Below are 19,475 nucleotides of genomic sequence, written 5' to 3' on the forward strand. Positions count from 1 at the left end.
ACTTCCGGCGGGCCGCGGCGGTCGGGCCGAGGACTACGGGGGCCGAGAGGTGGCGCGTGCGCGGCGGAAGTCGGTGCCCGTGACGCGGCGCGCCCCAAGCGCCGGCTACGTTGCGAGAAGGGGAGCCCGCCTGTGGCGGCTGGGCTCTGCTGCTGGGAGGAGGTGGTGGGCTGCTTCGGACGCGGGTCGAGGCTGTAGCAGGACTGCAGGTGAGGTCTGAGGACCACTCTGCCCTCCCGTGGCCCGGGCTTGCGCTGGGGGCCATTTAATCCCGACAGCTTGCGGCCTGACGTCGCTGCGGCCTGGCAGTGACCATGTCGGCGTCTGGCCCCTCGGCTGGCGATAGAGTTGCGGCTAAAATGAAAGGACGCCTAGTTACACTTGCATCGTAGATAAAGAAAGAGCATTTAGTATAAGCATGTCCGAACTGTTGCGTGGGATGTAGGCATACTAAAACCTTATTCGTGGCTTGTCGGAAATCCAAAGGGAGCTGGACATTCTGTGTTTTTATTTGCTAAATCTGGCAGCCGTACCCGCGGCCCCGGGCAGGGAGGGAGCAGCTGGGCCCAGCCAGACGCTGCCGGCATCCGAGGGGCCTGCGAAGTGGAGGGGAGACGGGCAGCCGGGCAGTGGCCGGCGCTCCGCGGAGCTCGGACCGGTTGGACTGGACTCCGACGCTACAGCTCCCTCTGCTGAACTATTCCGGATGAAAACACTAGGGTTCGGAGTTTTCCTTGGTTTTTAATCTCATTCTAGTGACCGAGAAGCTTGCTGGCAGTGCGCTGATGGATCTGTGTGAATAGGCCATTTATTTGACCTCTTCAGTAACACTGTTCTAATCGGCTGAAACTGCTTCCTTAGGCATTTTCTTAAAAGCTTGGTGGTTAAGAGCACGGAATTTCGAGTCAGATTTCGAATCTTGGCTCTATCACTGTCCTCGGAGTCATGGGGCGGTCACATCATCCCTGTCTCTGTAATGGTAGCTGCCCCTGGATAAGTGTTACTAGGTGATTCAGAAGGGTGGGCTGTTGCCCTTGCCTGAGGTTGCAGTCTGCGGTTCCCAAGCCCTAAGACCCGCCTCAGAACTAACTGCATTTGCTTTTGACTCCTGGCTTTTCTCTAGGGTTGCGAAGAACATGGAAAGTGACCTCCCTGCCAAATAACTCAGAAGAGGAGTGTCGGTAGCCAAAAGTTTCTTCAGAATACGTGTAAAAGAAATGTTTTTCTTCCATCTAGGAAGATGTTACCGAGTACTTCAGTGAATTCCTCAGTGCAGGGGAACGGAGTCTTGAATTCCAGGGATGCAGCAAGACACACAGCCGGAGCAAAACGCTACAAATATCTGAGAAGGCTTTTCCGCTTTCGGCAAATGGACTTTGAATTTGCTGCCTGGCAGATGCTCTACCTGTTCACCTCCCCACAGAGAGTTTACAGAAATTTTCATTATCGAAAACAGACAAAGGACCAGTGGGCCAGAGATGACCCTGCTTTCTTGGTCCTGTTAAGTATCTGGCTCTGTGGTAAGTGTGTTTATCTGAGATAGAATTGAACGCTGAGTGTTTCTGATTAGATTTTTTATTTGTTATAAATGTGTTGTGGGTCAGAATCTGGAAATATTGGAAACTATTTCTCCTTTTTACTGAAGCCTCAAGAAAGTTGTAGTCTTGGTTCTACAGGTCCCAAGCAGATGCCAGAGTAAACTGTTACCCTAGGACATTGAAAAGCAGGGGACAAGATTCACTCCATATCTTTTTAACTACTTGAATCGGTACCCAAATGTCAGCTGACTGTGAAAAGGAATATGAAACTGGAAATTGCATTTCACAGTCAGGCAAATCCACAGTGAGAATTGTAAAGGTATTGATGTGAACCTGAGAAACTGAAGTTCTCCAGTTCCATAATGCAAGGGTCTCATTTACCTGTAGGGTGTTGAAGTGGGTAAGATATTGAAGTTTATAGGGTGTTTTGCACCTTAACTGGACTTAAACTATGTTAGTGCCTTCTCTACACTGGCGTTCTAAATACTGAGGCCACCGTGGTGAATCAGCCTGGCAAGGGCCCACCTCAGGAAACTTCAGCTCTCTCAGTGGCCACGCTCTGTTCCAAGGTGGTGTTCACACATCTTGGGAGTTTTGTTTACAGACCTGTCTCTCCCACTAGCCTGGGCATCTGGATGGCAAAGGATGTGTTCTGTATTTCCAGAACCTAGCAGAGTCCCTAAATGAATCTTGTGAATCTTTCTTTCAGTGTCCACTGTAGGATTTGGCTTTGTGCTGGACATGGGATTCTTTGAGACAATAAAGCTTCTCCTTTGGGTTGTACTCATAGATTGTGTAGGCGTTGGTCTTCTGATAGCAACTTTAATGTGGTAAGTACCGTAACTTTGGTTTTTCAGATACTGCTGTAGCATCTCCATTTGTTTGCTTCAGAGGTACAATAGCAGCAGATGGAAATTGAAACCAAGGTAGAGTTACTGAATGATCAATTCTGACTGCCAAGATTATTACAGTTTTCCCTCCTGTGTTGCTACCTATATCAGAAAATACTATAAAGGCTGGTTTATAATATTGTCAAATGTAGCAAATAATTGAAATAATTATGTTTTGAACCCAAAATATCTGAGATCGGTCTCAATTTAGAAAATTTAGTTTGCCAAAGTTAAGGACATGCCTGTGACACAGCCTTAGGAGGTCCTGATGGCATGTGCGCAAGGTGGTCGGGGCACAGCTTGCTCTTATACATTTTAGGGAGACTTGAGACATCAGTCAATATGTGTAAAATGTACATTGTTTTAATCCAGAAAGTGGGGAAAGGCAGGTTATAGTTAGATAAGAGACAAATGGTTGCATTCTTTTGAGTCTTTGATCTGCCTTTCACTGAATACACAATTTACTTGTGAGAGGCAGGTACAGGAATAGTCATTTATGCCTTAGTCTGGCTCAGTGAGTCTGCATTTTTACATAAACAATGGGGCAGAGGAAGCAATCAGATAAACACTTGTCTCAGGTGAGCAGAAGGAGGACTTTCTGTCCCACACCTGTAAAGATAAGCTATCTTAGGAATAAAATAGGAGGCAAGTTTGCCTGACACAGTTCCCAGCTTGACTTTTCCCTTTGGCGTAGTGATTTTGGGGTCCCGAGATTTATTTTCTGCGTACTAACAAAATGCCTGGTTTTGCAAAAATATTACAGATTTAGCCAGTTCTGCTTAAGTTTTCTGGATGATAGCATGGTTTTCTGCATTTGTCAGTAGAGACCACTTCTTGATATTCATTGTGTTTAAATCCATTAGGTCTAAAGGGTTATTTTGTGGAATCTTACTTTGAATCTTTGCATTAAATAAAGTATACTTGAAAAAGGCTTTTTTTTTAAACTTCTCATGCCTTCCTACTGAGAATAAAATTCTCTCTCTCTCTCTTTCTCTCATACACACACACACACACACAGAGGCTTTATCAAAAGGGTTCTCAGTCTGACTTTGGTTGATTTAGCAACAGCAGTGTACTGAGGATAAATCTGGTGTTTGGTAAAGTCCTCCTGTATGGTTGGCATGCTGGATGAAGGGCAGGGGTTGTGGCTAGCAATCTCAGTAGAGGACCAGTGGTTGGGTAGACATGGTGGTCATTGTGGAGAACATTTTAGTTGCAGAGAGACCTGGGTTCAAATGCCAACTTAGTTATCTGTGAAACTCTTAGTTCCAGTCTCTTCTTTTATAAAATTGAGTTAATTACCTATTCTGTCCAATTTTTGAGAGAATTATGTTATGAAAATTACCTGACATATAGTTAAGTGTTCAATATTTGGTAGTTGCTAATATTTTAAGCAAAACTCTGCAACTATAACTTCTGATACCAGCCTTTCTTTTTTTTGAGACGGAGTCCCACTCTGTCACCCAGGCTGGAGTGCAATGGTGCGTTGTCAGCTTGCTGCAACCTCCGCCTCCCGGGTTCAAGCGAATCTCCTGCCTCAGCCTTCTGAGTAGCTGGGATTACAGGCACACACCACCACACTTGGCTAATTTCCATACTTTTAGTAGAGACAGGGTTTTGCCATTTGGCCAGGCTGGTCTCAAACTCCTGACCTCAGGTGATCCTCCCGCCTCTGCCTCCCAAAGTGCTGGGATTACAGGCGTGAGCCACCACACCCAGCCAATACCACCCTTTTACAGGCATAGCTCAGATATGCTAGTTCCATTCCAGACTACTGCGGTAAAGCAAATATCACAATAAACTGAGTCACACAGATGTGTTGGTTCCCAGTGCATATTAAAATCATATTTACACTGTACTGTAGTCTTTTAAGTGTACAACAGCACTATGGCTCTAAAAAACAATGTATAGACTAATTTAAAATGCTTTATTGCTAAAAAATGCTGACACAGAGACATGAAGTGAGCATATGCTGCTGGAAAAATGGCACAGGCAGACTTGCTGGACACGGTTGCCCCAAGCCTTCAATATGTAAAAATTAAAAAACTACAGCATCTGTGAAGCGCAGTACAGTGCAATGTGGTAAAATGACATGTGCCTGTATTTTCCTTTGTAACTTCTGACTAGTACAGCAGAGCTTTTGTATGTGCTAATTAGCCAATAAATGCTGTGCACTGTTAATATAAAATTCTAAAATCTGGCCTAGAATTAATACTAATGTAAGTCACGTATTCATTACCAAGAAATTCATGAAAAACAAATGGTGTGTTTTAAAATTTCAGTAAATAAGACTTTCAAAGGAATAGTTTCATTCATAACAAGCATTCTGCCATGAATGCAGTAATTCTGGAGGCCACTGTCTTAGTCTGTTCTCAATGCTGCTATAAAGAAATATCTGAGACTGGGTAATTTATAAAGGAAAAAGGTTTAATTGACTCACAGTTCTGCATTGCTAGGGAGGCCTCAGGAAACTTATAATCATGGCAGAAGGCAAAGGAGAAGCAGGCACCTTCCTCACAGGGTGGCAGGATGGAGTGAGTACAAGTGGGGGAAATGCCAAATGCTTATAAAACCATCAAATCTTGTGAGACAGTCACTGACTGTCACGAGAACAGCATGGGGGAAATTACGTCCATCTGGCCCCACCCTTGACACGTGGGGATTCTGGGGATTGCTGTTCAAGATGAGATTTTGGGGACACAGCCAAACTATCAGCCACAGAAGGGGACCAAATCAGCCTGAAGTTTAGCACATTTCATGTGAGTCTGTATCATAGTTTGAATTAAATAGAAAGGGATTCAGTGTATTTTTGAGAACCTATGTTGTGTGAGGAACTAGAAAGAGAAATGACTACATGTAATGATGACCATCACAGAGGAGCTATAGAAGCCAGCATAAGGTGGTGTTTTGTGGAGATGGGGAATATTTGACTCCTGGTACCGGGAATTGCAAGTGCAATGGCATAGAGGTGTGAACAGCACACTAGGTCTGGGAGCATAGGGTGACACCGAGTCACTGGGGAAGAGATGTGACTAGAGAAATTGGCCTTAATGCCATTCAGGAAAAATATTGGACTTTATCTCATAGACTGCATGTGTGGGTTGGGGGCAGAAGGAGGTGGGGAGCTTTGAGGCTTTGAAGTAAGGAAATAATGTCAAACTCACACTATCTTTTCCATGGCAGTGGAGGAGGCAAAAGTTGGAGTAGTGAGTGGGCAAGGCTGGATACACTTGCAGAGGTCTGTGTAGGAGTAGAGGAGTCCCAGATAGTATGGTGGTGATAGGACAAGAGAGGAGAGATGGATTCGAGAGCTTCCTGAGATAACGAGGTATGAGGGGGGATCAGGAAGAGGGAGTGGGTGGGAGGCTCCTTTGGGATGATCTGTAAGGTTTTGGCTTAGACGACTGAGGAAGCAGCAGATGCAGATGAAGCAGCCCTTGCTGGCCTGTTGAGTTCAGGGAGCTTCCTGAAGAGTGGAAAAGAAGGTCAGTAGACACTGAGGTTGATGACTCTAGACCTAGAGGCAGGAGTCTGGGCCATGATGAGCCTCTGACTGGCGTTAATATGGAGCTGGGAGGTGAAAACCACAGTGCCTTGGAGTGCTCTCAGAAGGCACATCTGTCTTCCAGAGGAAAGACTCTCACTGAGGCCAGAAGCTTGAAAAGCGCGCATTTGGGATAAGCAGGAGAATAGGGGCAGCAGAGAATGTCTACAGAAAGGGCGCTCTTGGGGAGCGAGCTACATACGATTCCATAAAATTTGAATGGCACACATTCTTGGCTAAAAAGGAAACTGTCTTGGTAAGCTCTAGTTTGTTCAGTATTGTTTTAGCATTTTCAGATAACGAAATGCAGGGACTGTTACCATTAGTATTGTACCTCTGTTTATTTTCCATTTTTATCCCCAGTGTTGGAATAGCGTATTCTTAATTGTACCCTTGAGATGAAATGAAATAATACATTAAAAAGTACATTGAATTTCCAATATATGTTTATAATACAAGTTTTGTTCTTTGAAGATCTTACTTTTCTATTACTTGGATATTTTACTTTTTATTCATCATTGAACCGAAAAACTAGTAGGCCATGTTGTAGAACAGTGACGTACGCTTGAATAATTGTTCTTACGGCTGGATGCGTCACTCTTCCTAACTGCTTCTTACTATTTCATCCTCCTTTTAATAGGGGGTTGACCCAGGTCTTGGGCCTTGGGCCTGTTCATTATCCACTAGACATTGTGTACAACTTCTTACTCCATACTAGTTGGCATTTTCAACATAACAGGTCCAAATTCAAACTTCCGCACACTCCTTCCCACCTCAAAACCACTCTTCCCACAGCCAGCCCCACCTCAATTAAAGGCAGCTCCATCTTCCATTTGTTCAAGGCAGAAATCTCTCAGTCATCCTTGAGTATTTTTTTCTCATACTCCACATCCAATAATGTCAGGGGCTCTACCTTCAGAGTGTCGTGTGTGCCACATCTTAGCACCTCCACTGCCACCAGCCCCTCTGCTCATCTCTTCCTTGCAGTAGCCTTCTAACTGGTCTCTGCCGCCAGTCTTGTCTCTCGAGTCTGTTCTCAGATCAGCCACCAGGGAGGCTCTGTCAAGGCATTTAAGTCAAATACTTTTCTCAAAACTCCACAGTGGCTTCTCACGTCACCAGGAATAAAAGCCAAAGATTGTAAAAGGGCCACAGGCTTCGTAAGACATGGAGCCCATGTGACTTGATGTTGGACCCAACCCTGTTTCTTTTCTGACTTCATTTCTTGTTCCTTTTCTTTCAGCACACTGGTCTTTTTACCATTCCCCAGACCTGCCAGGCACCATCACTGTCCTTGGGTCTTTACCCAAATGTTACTTTATGACCCTCATATGTAAAATTGCATCTCAAGTTTGTATTGTCCACATTTCTCTACTGCTTTGTCTCTTTCGATAATACCATCTGACATATGTGTATCATTGTCAGCCTTCCTTCCTAGATGGAAGGCAGGGATTTTTGTCTGTTTTGTTTACTGGTATATCTCCAGAATTTAGAATGTCTGCCACATAGAAAGTCGTCAGTAAACATTTACAGAATTCATTTAATTATGAAAGAAATTTTAATTTTGCTCTTAGGTTCATCTCTAACAAGTATTTAGTGAAACGACAGAGCAGAGACTATGATGTGGAATGGGGCTATGCTTTTGATGTGCATCTCAATGCTTTTTATCCACTCCTGGTCATTTTGCATTTTATCCAGCTTTTTTTCATCAACCGTAAGTAGCAGTTAATTAGAATATTATCCAAGTCTTCATTGCATGCATTGGTAAAGGGACTCATGGTCTGCATCTCTTCCGGCAGATGTTATCCTAACAGACACATTTATTGGATACTTAGTTGGAAATACCTTATGGTTGGTTGCAGTTGGCTATTATATCTATGTAACTTTCCTGGGATACAGTGGTAAGTAATTTTTTTAAATGTTTTTGATTGAGAACATAGCAAGAGGGGGAAAGTTGTTAACAGTAGTACAAACAGCTTGCTTTTATGGAACACTTACAAGCACTATCCTAAGTATTTTATGTGCATTATCTCATTTAATCTTCATAACAATTACACAGGTTTGTTTCCGTTTTCAAATGAGGAAGCTGAGGCAGAGAGATTAAGCAACTTACCCATGGTCATGCAGCTAGAAAATGGCCTAGCTGGTATATAACAAATTTTATACTTTCAAGGAACCATGTTAAACCATACTGGTTATCTCCAAATGACTTGCAGGAATCCAAGACCATTCGCTCCTCTTCTCCCATGCTTTCAGGTTGTGGGTTACCAGCAGGAGGGTAAAGCGAAGAAAGGTGGGGCCCGGCATCTTCTTACATAGGTCTATGAACTGAAGTTCTCTAAAGCCTTTTGAATCATACTTTTTGCCCCATTCTTAGTTTTCATGATTACCGTATGGTTCTGTAGACGATCACAGAAGATCGGGCCCAGCATTTATTGTCCTCAGGATATGTTTGCAGATTTACTCTTAAATCCTGTTGTCAGTTCATTTTTCTTAATATGAATGAGGAACATATATAATTTTTCATTTATGTTAAGAACTGATCTCCATTAAATAAAGCCAAATAAAATCTAGAGACTGCACTGTACATTTCTTAGCCCTTCCTTTCCTGTTACTGTAGATTATTAGGGCCTAACTGTAAATACAGATGGCTCTGACTATGCCTGGTTCCAGAGTTGTTCCCACCCCAGTTCTCTCCCTCGGCTGGTTTGTCAGGGAACACTTAACCCCTTCATTGTAATGCCTTCTTTGGGGAGTGCTTTCCCTAGTCCAGGGGAGATGTTTGTGTCATTTCTAACGAATTTTGAAAGTGTTTTGTGATGAGAACACTGCAGCACTGTGGTTTCTCTAAGTGGTTATTTGAACGCTCCTGGTAACTCCCTATACCACTTAGAATAGTTGGAGTACAGCTCAGTTTCTGTTTAAGAACTTCCTGTATGAGAAATACTGAGGTCAGGATGCATGGGGTAGGGTCCCGCTAACTAAGCAGTGAGCAAGAAACATCAATATTTGGAGCCAGACTTTTATATTTAAGAGTTTCAGTTCTTTTTTGAAGCCTGGGCTACTAGTTGGGCACACACCCTCTTAAAGTGGGGGTATAATGCTTTACACTGGAAAATCTCAAATAGCTAAAAGAAGATGTTTTCCTATAACGTCATCCATCTCTGTACTTTAAGTTGGACTCCTAGAGGTTTCTGAGGCAGTCACAAATTTAAATTCACCACTGTTTTCATGAATATTTGTGACATTTCCCCCTCATTGTTAACCTCTCTTGGTCCAGTGTTATGTCCCACTCAGCCTCTGTGCTGAAATAATTCCTCTCCTAGGTTTCTTCCCAGCCCTAGACAAGAAAGAAACAGCACAGAGGGGTTGGGAAGAGTAGTCTAGTTCTGGGTATAAATAGCATCATCTTACTGATTCAAAAGATGCATTCCCTTCCACCCCACATGTTGAAGTAAGCTGTCTTTCAAAATGTTCATTTATTAGTTTTTTTTAAAAAATCAGTTTGGATTCCTTTCTTTTCCAGCATTGCCATTCTTGAAAAATACAGTAATTCTTCTGTATCCATTTGCACCTCTGATTCTGCTCTACGGGCTGTCCCTGGCACTGGGATGGAACTTCACCCATACTCTCTGTTCTTTCTATAAGTACAGAGTGAAATAAAAAGTGAGAAGATTCGATCGTAACTGTGTCAACAGTATTGTGAAGTGATCATTTCTTGTAAAACTTGTAAATAAACTATCTTTGTAGATATCTTAAAGGTGTAAAGTTTGCAAATTTGAAGAAATATATATTAACACTGTGGTCAGGTACATTCCTTAAAACTAATTAAATGTACATTTCTATAATAAATATTTTCTAAACTAAAGCATGTGTGTTCACTCTAATATTTGCAAATGTAAGAGCTACATGTAAAATGCTAATGGCATGGGGAAAACATAAATGTAAAACAATATGAATTAAGTACTTTTGAAAGAGTATCTGGTTGGGGGACAAGGGAATAATCATACAGCCCCATCGCTCTCCTATTGACAAATATGCATAATCTCCATTTCTAATGAGCTGTATTTTAAATGTTTACATAAGCCACAAGATCCCTTCTAACCTTCAGAATCCTCTATAAACCTGTAGTGTCACCCAAACCGGAGTCACTGTACTTCAGGCCCTAAGCATCATTAGCAGCATTTTCTACATTAAAAACTTATAGTCCCTAAATATTTTAGATCAAAGAGGCCCAGGTAGCTACTCTTATTTTAGGAACTGTATGGTACATATAATAAAGTGGACATCAGCATAATACTGATCATCACTGTCTTAACAGTAAGGCTTTTCTTCCCCCTTTCTTTAAAGACTACAAAACCCAATAAAGGAGCCACTCCTTTTTCTAACTAACTGAAAATGGATAACTAGTAGTGTCTCAGTGTTAAACAAAATTAATAATAAAATACTACTCATTAAGTTTCACCTATTTTTATTAGAAAGAATCTTGAATTCAACATGGCTTTTTAAACTTCTTTATTTCAAATACACATGAACGGTCGTGGCACAGAGAAACAGTGATGAAGGCACAATCAACAGGACCAGTTACTAGGTTTTCAATTATAGCAGCAAATCTGAAAATAAATAATCTTCCTTTAAAAATCCAACAAGTACCTAAAATATTTATTACTACAGATATGAATCATTCAGCCAATGAAGACATTTTAAGGAAAATATATACGATACATTTAAGAAAAAAAAAAATCTGGTACAACCTGGCAAGGAAGATTGCTCAGGCAGCTTCTCCTAAGGGATGCTTCCAGAAACATCCCCTAATGCAGACAACCTTTCCAAAGTGTTCTGAATGGGACACTTCAGTTTTTTCATTCCATAAATGAAAAGTATCAAATCTACTGGCAGTGCATCTTACAGTACTGTCGATAGCAGCCATTTTTAAGGCTCAGAGAATATGTCTTCAAAAGATACTTTCACCAAATTTGAGCAAACACTGAGCATTTCAAATAAATAATGGAATGCTAATCAAGCAAAAGTACCAAACCCTTGGTTCCAGGACAGTTTGCTAATTACTAATACAATGAAACAACTAGGAGCAAGTGACACATAAAATAGCCTCCCTAAAGTCCAAGAGTATTAAAATATTCCCCACAACAATCTTCATTTTAGAACAATTTTAGCACCGCTTTTTTTTTTTTTTTACAATTTTGACTGCAACATTAACAGTGGGAATGATACTTCGTGCAAAGTGCTTTCCCATCAATGCTCAGTTTACTTTCTTGAATAAGGTCTTCTAAATTCTCCGCTCAGATGCACTCTGGAGTGCCAGCTTGCTCCTTCCTGTTTGTTCATTTGAAAATGATCTAGTTAGTGCCCAAACCGGGTGAAGGAGTGTTTCAGGTAAGAAGAGAGGAGTTTATATATAGGTGTTGATACAGATATGTATAACAAAATCCTCAGTTTGGTTAGGTCTTTAAAAAATACCTTTTTAGCATTGTATGATCACATGCATTAAAGAAAGTAAGCATACTAGTTAGCATAGCATATAAGATTCATAATTTAAAATGCACAACTACCAAAGTCAAACAAAATTTTACACACTATAAATATTGCAACACAGCTTGGAAAAGTTCCTTTTCTATAAAGGGATTGGATTGGATAAAGTTCCCTTAAAACACTAAGGTATGATTATGACTCACATTTCTCATATTTTGACAGTCTTAACCTCTCATTTTCTTCATTTCAAAAGAAGTTCTACTTGTATCAAGACCATGGCAATACAGTAAAAATAAGCACAAAAATTAATGGATAAACCAAAATAAAACTTCATTAGCAATTAATGGCTTGGAAGCAGAGAGGTATTTGCAAAACATTCTCAAACTACAAATATTTGGCTGGCCCATACAGGATTTGATCTGTGCTAGATGATAAAAAGAGAAACTAAGTTTTGGTTAAAAAAAATTAAGTCCGTCGATACACAGATTATCTGATCTCTACAAGGTAAAGGTTATTTTTGCTCTTAATGTTGTATCTAAAATACCAGTGTTAGTCATTCTTGAATTTACTTCTGACAGGCTCAGAGCAGTCTAAATCAGTATAAAGTAACACCTCTTCTAGAAATAAAAAAGATCCCTTATACACTGTTTCAGTCCTATTCCTATAGTCTCATTCTAGCAGTTCCTTTACAAAACGCTACTCAGTAAGATGCTGCAACTTTGCCAACAAACGTCCAGTGAAGACTAATTGAGATCTCTGGCGAGAACATCCCCAATGAGGTCCAGGTACATGACTTGCTACTAAAGACTATTCATGCATTTACCAAGAAATATCCAGCGTACTACAGGGAATCAAGTATGAAGATTTCCTCTTTACCTCTTTTAAAATACTGTATTCATTTCCTATTCCTACAAAACAAATTGCCACAAATTTAGCAGCTTAAAACACCACTGATTTATTATCTCATAGTTCTGTAGGTCAGAAGTCCAAGCAGGCTTAACTGAGTTCTCGGCTTAGGGTCTCACAAGGCTGGACTCAAAAGTGTTGGCCAGGCTGGGTCTTATCTGGAGACTGGAGATGAATGCCTTTCCAAGCCCACGAATGAGCTTATGGGCTGAATTCAGTTCCCGTGGCTGTAGGACTGCAGTTCCCAGCTCCTTTGCTGTTAGCCAAGGCCTCCCTCAGCTCCTTAAAGCCACGTGCATTCTTTCTCATGCAGCCCCCTCTACCTTACAACAGCAATGGTGCCTGAGGTCCTTCTGCTTTGTCTCTTGACTTCTGCCACCAGCCTGAGAATACTCTCTGCTTTTAAAGGAGTCACAAGATTTGATTAGCCACCCCCAGGCAGTCTTCCTTTTGCTACATAACATGATATAATCATGGATCAAACAGGTTCCACCCAAGCTCAAAGGGGGGGAGGATATTATACAAGGTCATTGGCGGGGGTGTCAGTAGGGGTCATTCTTAGAAATTTGCCTACCACAAATATACACTGCTATTCACTAGAACAATCTCTCCAAATGTGCTGTTTCTACATAACCAGTCTTTTCTTTGAGGGACAGCACTGTTGGGAGACAACCTCTTTTTCATTATTATGATAGATTTTTTAAAGGCCTTCATAATTTTGCTTATAGTTTTAAAAATAACGACACACCTTCTAATTATTGACTAGTGCAACCACTGTTTTGAGAAGATATACACTTTGTTCAAAGGTATTCAACCATCTCCAATTGTTGAACAAATACACACATACGTATCTACAGCCTATATGCTAAATAATCCTTTGCGTTAACTTTTTCCAAAGCTTTTCAATCACACTGTCTGTTCTGACTACACAGTATGGTACAGCACATGATGTGGAGAATGCATGAGACTAAGATAAAGAACTTAAGAAATCTTACATGTTAGAATCCTAGAAATGGGTCCTCAGCTTTCTCTTCCCACCCAAAATATTCATCATCATTTGCATTATGTTCTATTCCCATGTCTGCTTTTAACCTCATGAGAATGTATTAATTGTGGTTTCTAAACTGTTCATAATTAGCACCCTGGACACAATACTGTTCAACAGAGCTTTCTGCAGTGATGGAAAAGTTCTGCATCCGTGGTGTCAAGTGTGGTGGCCACTAGCCCCACATGGCCACTGAGTACTTGGAATGTCACTAGAGTGTGTGATGGCAGAACCAGGTAAAAAAATTTTTTTATTTAAACAGCCCCCATGTGTCTACTGGCTATATGTGTTTTTAAAACTAGTCCCAACCTTTGACACTTTTTCCGTTTACTATTTTGGTAAAATGATTCAGCGCCCTCTCAAGGCAAAGTATTTACCTCCTTCCAGTTCCAGGGACTCTTCCCCTCCCTTAATCTTCTGCCCTCACACTGCTCTTAAGGGCGACCACTACAATTTCCTGCTTGGGGAAAGGATGGCTGCTTCTACTAGTTGAGTGCAGAACTGGGCAGAAAGGAGGGAGTAACTAACAGTGAGAGGCCCTGAGCACCCACTACAGGAGAGGACAGATGAGCAGTATGAGCTGCAGGCTCACCTCAGGAACCTGAAATCTGGTCAGAGAGACAGCACACACCATACACACAACAACCAAAAACTAGACAGCCGATTGTGTATGCAAGAGTATGGCAACGACAGCAGGGAAAGGGAGTTAAGAAAGAGAAAGGGGGCTGGGCATGGTGGCACACACCTATAATCCCAGCACTTTGGGAGGCTGAGGCAGGAGGATTGCTTGAGGCCAGAGATCGAGGCTGCAGTGAGCTATGAGAGCACCACTGCACTCCAGCCTGGGCAACAAAGCGAGACCCTGTCTCAAAAACAATACAAACTAATAAAAAGAGAAAGAGGAGGGCAGGCTGGAATAATTGGTCTCACATCCAGATGCTGACTGGCCATCTGCCACGTGCCTGGCACACACCCTAGACACGGGTAGATTCATGGGGAGAGAAGCACAAAAAAGTCCTGGAATGATAGGAAAGATATGGCTAAAAGGAGTCTTGGGAACAACAATGAGTCTCTAGGGAACAGGTGGACCAATGCTGGGAGAGGAAACTGGATGAAAACAGGAAAAAGCTAGCCAGGCAGGCTGTCTTTAAAGAAGTTGTAACAAATCACACCAGGTGCTGCAATAACTTTCTCCTCCCTAGATTTTCAGAGCATGGTCTTTCTTCATGAAACCAGAGTTGGCAACTGAGGAACCAGGGACCCAAGGGTACTCCTAAGCCCACCTGCAGAGATTTTTACTTCTGGTACTCAGTTATTTTTGCGGTAATTTAGTATGCCAAGCTGGTGCCAAAATTTTATGACGAAAGGTTATTCCTGTTTTTGAATGAAATTTGCTTGTGGGCACTGGGCCAAGGAAATTTGAGAAGAAAAAATTCAAGTGAAAAGTAAATTTAAAACATCCTAATAAAAAAATTTCAACTGGCCTTTAACTGACATAAAAATCATTTTTGGCAACGTGATTGACTTTTCAATCAAGAAAAGTAACTAAAAATTATAACAACATGGAGTGATGGAAATAATTGTACTGTATCAGTGTTTCCAAACATTTGCACTTTGTAACACTGCACAGGAAATGATGCTATTTCATGCCGTTGGTTCAGCACATTGGGTATAACTAGATGAAGCTCCTCCAGGCTAGAGGCAGCCAGCTGGAACGTTGCCCCAATGCTAGGCCCCAGCCGGTGGCCACTCTGAAAGCTCAGCAGAATCCATCTCTGCCCATCTGCAACCAATCTGCAACCCACTTGTGGCACCCCAGTGTGTCCAAGCAGACTGGCTGGGAACTGATGTTGATACTTCATCTTTTTTTTTTTTTTTTTGAGACAGAGTCTCACTGTCGCCCAGGCTGGAGTGCAGTGGCGCGATCTCGGCTCACTGCCAGCTCCACCTCCTGGGTTCACGCCATTCTCCTGCCTCAGCCTCGCGAGTAGCTGGGACTACAGGCGCCCACCACCACGCCCAGCTAATTTTTTGTATTTTTAGTAGAGACAGGGTTTCACCGTGTTAGCCAGGATGGTCTTGATCTCGTGACCTCGTGATCTGCCCGCCTCGGCCTCCCAAAGTGCTGGGATTACAGGTGTGAGCCACTGTGCCAGGTGATAATTCATCATTTTTTAAAAGTACTTTTATAAAGATCACTGATTACTGAGACCGGTAATATTCTTTGTTTATAGTAGTAATATCACTTGGAATTGCATGTTTAAGAGTAATAAATACACTCTCTTGGACACGGGACTCACTTATCAGTTCATACTACAATAAAATCATTTTGGAAAATATACTACTAATAATATATTTCACCAAAAAACAATATTACAATGTTTCTTTAAAATTATACCATTTATGACTCATACAATAGCAACACCTAGAAAACATTTTGTCAGACCTCATAAAATGAGTGCAGATATAAAAGAATCAACAGGAGATAATGCACCTAATTCATGGATTAAAGACAAAGATTAAAAAGGAAAGAAGAGTTTGTCATTTTACATATCAGAGGGAATATAATAAGTCTACAATAATCTGGGTTGAATGCATCACACTTACACATTGAAAATTTATCAGACTGACTTTCTGTGGCTATACACCATACACAGTATAGTAAAGTAACCCTCAGGAAGGACATTAGTCTTTAAAATCTTGGCTTTAAGGAATGACAAATGTCTTTGAAAATATTTTGTTCAGTCACTGTGATTATAAAAGTACTTCAGTTAAGAAATCCATCTATAATCAATCTTAAATGGCAGTGCATTTGAAAAATGGCATTGATTTGTAATGTTTGCATTTCCAAAGAAAAATATAGAAAGAACTTAAAAAAGCAAGGAAAACTGGTTTTCAAAAAAAGTATCGATTCAAAAATCTACTGCACAAAAATATGTACTTCTTAAGTGTTTCTAATAAATTAATTCCATAACATTTTTATGTATATTTATACATTTATACATATAATCCCTGATAATCTATAAAAGAGGGTCTATAATAGTAAAATAAGTGAACCTCAAAAGTACCCCCTTCATAAAATGTATGTAACATTAGTTTTTCTCAAATTTAAAGAATGTAACAATATGTACAACTCTCATGTATTAGTATAATACCAAAATAGTACAAGTCATATTAACAGGCTGTCATAATTGAAAAATGTTTGAGTCAAGTTAAAATCGGAGGACAGCTTAGTTTCAAATGAATACAATTATGGGAGATTCACTTTCCAACTGGAAATGACAATCGTCTTATCTACAGTAGATTTCACAAGAGGTAGTGTTCAAGTAGAAATAAAAAAAAAGATACATGCTTAACTATCTTTAATTAACAAATTCACAGGAAAAAATGTGTTGGTTTCTCAGATGATCAGTTGGTGGCTTTTTTAATATGAATCTGAAATACAAAATCATAAAAGGTATGACAAAGCTGTTAATTCTCAATTCCAAAAAGGCCTTAAATGCAAAATAAAAACATAATAAAAATGTAGTTTCTAAGCTGTTTCACTGATTTGATGTATGCTTACCTCATTAAGAATGGCCCAAACAGCAGAATTCTGAATAACTGAAAGTCGAAAGGCTGAAATGGGATTGAGACTTGGATCCACCATTCCTTCTGCAACACCATTTTCAAATTTTCCTTCAAAATAAAAATCAATACTTGCTGGATACACCGAGATAAGCAAACATAAAATATCACTGAGTTAAGGCAGGAAAGGAATACACCAAAATATTTCTAGTAGATGTCTTTTGACAGGGCATGGGTAATTTCTTTCTCCCTTCTTTCTACTTTCATTCAGCTTTTATACTTTTCATGAAGAAGTGCATATTTAAAAACTTCACAGACAATTTACTTAATTAGGCAGAGCTATACTTTTTCTCACTACAAATTAAAAAACAAAAATATATTTGTTCTTATATCAACGATGTTTTAAACTATAGGTTTTTTGTAAATTGTGATTTACCTAAATCTTACCAAAATATAATCTGTACCATCACGCGGTCTGATTGCTTTGAATGTTAAGTCAATAACAAATTTTGATTTGTTAATTAAATATGCATACAGTTGTTCACCTTGAACAGGGACTCAATACAAGTGTATTCTTTCCAAAGGCACATTTAGAAGGAATTAAGAAATAATGCCTCCTCTACACAGTTCAATATAAAACTCCACTATGACAAGCTAAAACAGGCTCTCCTATAAAAATAAGGACCAAGAACCATAAAAGGTAACGTGCTGTGTACCACTTTTCTTGCTATAAGGAATAATATCCATCTTAAAATAAAACCAAAAAATGTTGTCAGAAAAGTGACAAGAAAATGGTTCATTGTGGGCCAAATTTCTTTAAGCCAAGGGTTGGTAAACTTTTTCTATAAAGGACAGTCCTTGTGGGCCAAGAGGAAATTTGAGATTACTATGTAGGGTAATATATACAGGAAGAGAGAAAACAAATTTTTACAAATCTGAGGTGGAAATTCAATATATAATGATAACTGAATACAATATATATTTTTTGGTAATATAGGTATACCAAGGAGAAGAACATAATTCCTTTCGGGAGTATAACACTTCACTTAATTGGGGTTCAAAAGTCAGTGTTCCCTATAATCAAAACTGACTGCAAATGTTCCCTTGTTATTGCTGATTGATAGTGATATTTTATATACATCTTTGAAACATTCTTTCACACAGCCTAGGTGCTAATACTGATATCAATCCACAAACACACTATTTTAATGGGGTACATGCATCCCTTGGGAGGCACTTACGGAATTCTATTTGATTTCCTTTTGGTATATTATTAGCCTTCTGGTATATTATTACACTGTAGATGAATCATTTCCAATTGAGATTTAGGTGAAGTTCCTCAATTAAATGGATTTTGAGATATGGAAATTTCTCTTTCATTTGTACTGAGGTCCAAAACCACTGCTGGGACTATAGTTTGAGCTTGGAAAGTGCATCTGTTGTAAATTTGTGTGGGATGGAGATCTTGCTTCCTGTTTTAACTTTTGACAACATGAGAAATGTATAAAGAGCTTGATGGTACTTCAAGTTCAATGTTAACTGTCATTAAACTGATTTGACTGCAATGTAAGTTTTGCATATAAGCACCATGTTGTCTTGTAATTTTAGGTTGAATTCATTAAGAAACAATATTAAGTCTGCAGCAAAAACTAGTTTTCTTTTTTTTTTCTTTGAGACAGAGTCTCACTCTGTCACCCAAGCTGGAGTGCGATGGCATGATCTCGGCTCACTGCAACCTCCGCTTCCCAGGTTCAAGTGATCCTCCTACCTCAGCCTCCCGAGCAGCTGGGATTACAGGTGTGTGCCACCACACCTGGCTAATTTTTGTATCTTTATTAGAGACGGGGTTTCACCATGCTGGCCAGGCTGGTCTTGGACCTCTGACTTCAAGTGATCCACCTGCCTTGGCCTCCCAAAGTGCTGGGATCACAAGCGTGAGCCACCATGCCCAGTTTAGCAAAAACGAATTTTCAAAGTGATAATAGTTGTTGAGGGAAGTTCCCATTTGGGAAAATTTCAATCTTGGTCCTGAACTCAAAAAAAACTGCAGTAAATCTTTACCACTGCTAAGCCACTGAACTGCTGTGTGGCAGGGCAAGTCAGGATATTCAGTTCCTATTTCTGACAAAAATTCACAGCATTTGTGATGGCTAAGTCCATGAGAGTGAATAAGGTTCACCGTTGACACTTTGGTTCAATGACATATGACACATTCAAATCTTTTCTGCAAAGTACCTGGCTGATGAATAATAAAATAAATAACCATAGGCTTTAAATACCTTACATTTTCTCAAGCTTTATAAATTAATGCACCTAAGCCATCTTCTCCACACGTATTTTTTTTTTTTTACCACCATTTGTTGCAGCACATCTTAGCAGATTCTACTTTAGGTTATATTGAATTTGTGTTTTCTCAGCCTATGTGAAAATACTCTTCTCTGTAGTAGTTCCAAACGGACTATTTACAGGGGCCAACTCTTCAGTCTCTTCAACCT

The 19,475-nt window shown here is 40.3% G+C and overlaps 2 protein-coding genes across 7 annotated transcripts in view; one reads left to right on the forward strand and one right to left on the reverse strand.

Annotated features, from left to right (window-relative positions):
* Positions 1–28: 28 nt before the first annotated feature.
* UNC50 (unc-50 inner nuclear membrane RNA binding protein) lies at positions 29–9,840 on the forward strand. 2 transcript variants are annotated; one of them, XM_054476504.2, is made up of 6 exons: positions 29–209; positions 1,237–1,520; positions 2,248–2,368; positions 7,547–7,686; positions 7,772–7,873; positions 9,499–9,840. In XM_054476504.2, exons 2-6 carry the CDS (start codon positions 1,241–1,243, stop codon positions 9,633–9,635), a joined length of 780 nt encoding a protein of 259 aa, XP_054332479.1. In that variant the 5' UTR covers positions 29–209; positions 1,237–1,240; the 3' UTR covers positions 9,636–9,840. The 2 variants fall into 2 exon arrangements, with proteins under 2 accessions (XP_054332479.1, XP_054332480.1); XM_054476505.2 differs by having other exon boundaries at positions 45–209; positions 1,124–1,520.
* A 586-nt stretch (positions 9,841–10,426) lies between these two features.
* The window catches only part of MGAT4A (alpha-1,3-mannosyl-glycoprotein 4-beta-N-acetylglucosaminyltransferase A), a 122,658-nt gene continuing 113,609 nt past the window's right edge, over positions 10,427–19,475 (reverse strand). For all 5 annotated transcript variants that reach the window (XM_054476498.2, XM_063648488.1, XM_063648489.1 and 2 more), the window contains 2 exons: positions 16,979–17,091; positions 10,427–16,848 (listed from right to left, as the gene is read on the reverse strand). In XM_054476498.2, the coding sequence (XP_054332473.1) occupies positions 16,822–16,848; positions 16,979–17,091 (140 nt within the window). In that variant the 3' untranslated portion in view covers positions 10,427–16,821. The remainder of the gene's footprint in view (positions 16,849–16,978; positions 17,092–19,475) is intronic.

The sequence above is a fragment of the Pongo pygmaeus genome, chromosome 12 (assembly GCF_028885625.2).
Source record: "Pongo pygmaeus isolate AG05252 chromosome 12, NHGRI_mPonPyg2-v2.0_pri, whole genome shotgun sequence".
NCBI classification, from domain to species: domain Eukaryota; kingdom Metazoa; phylum Chordata; class Mammalia; order Primates; family Hominidae; genus Pongo; species Pongo pygmaeus.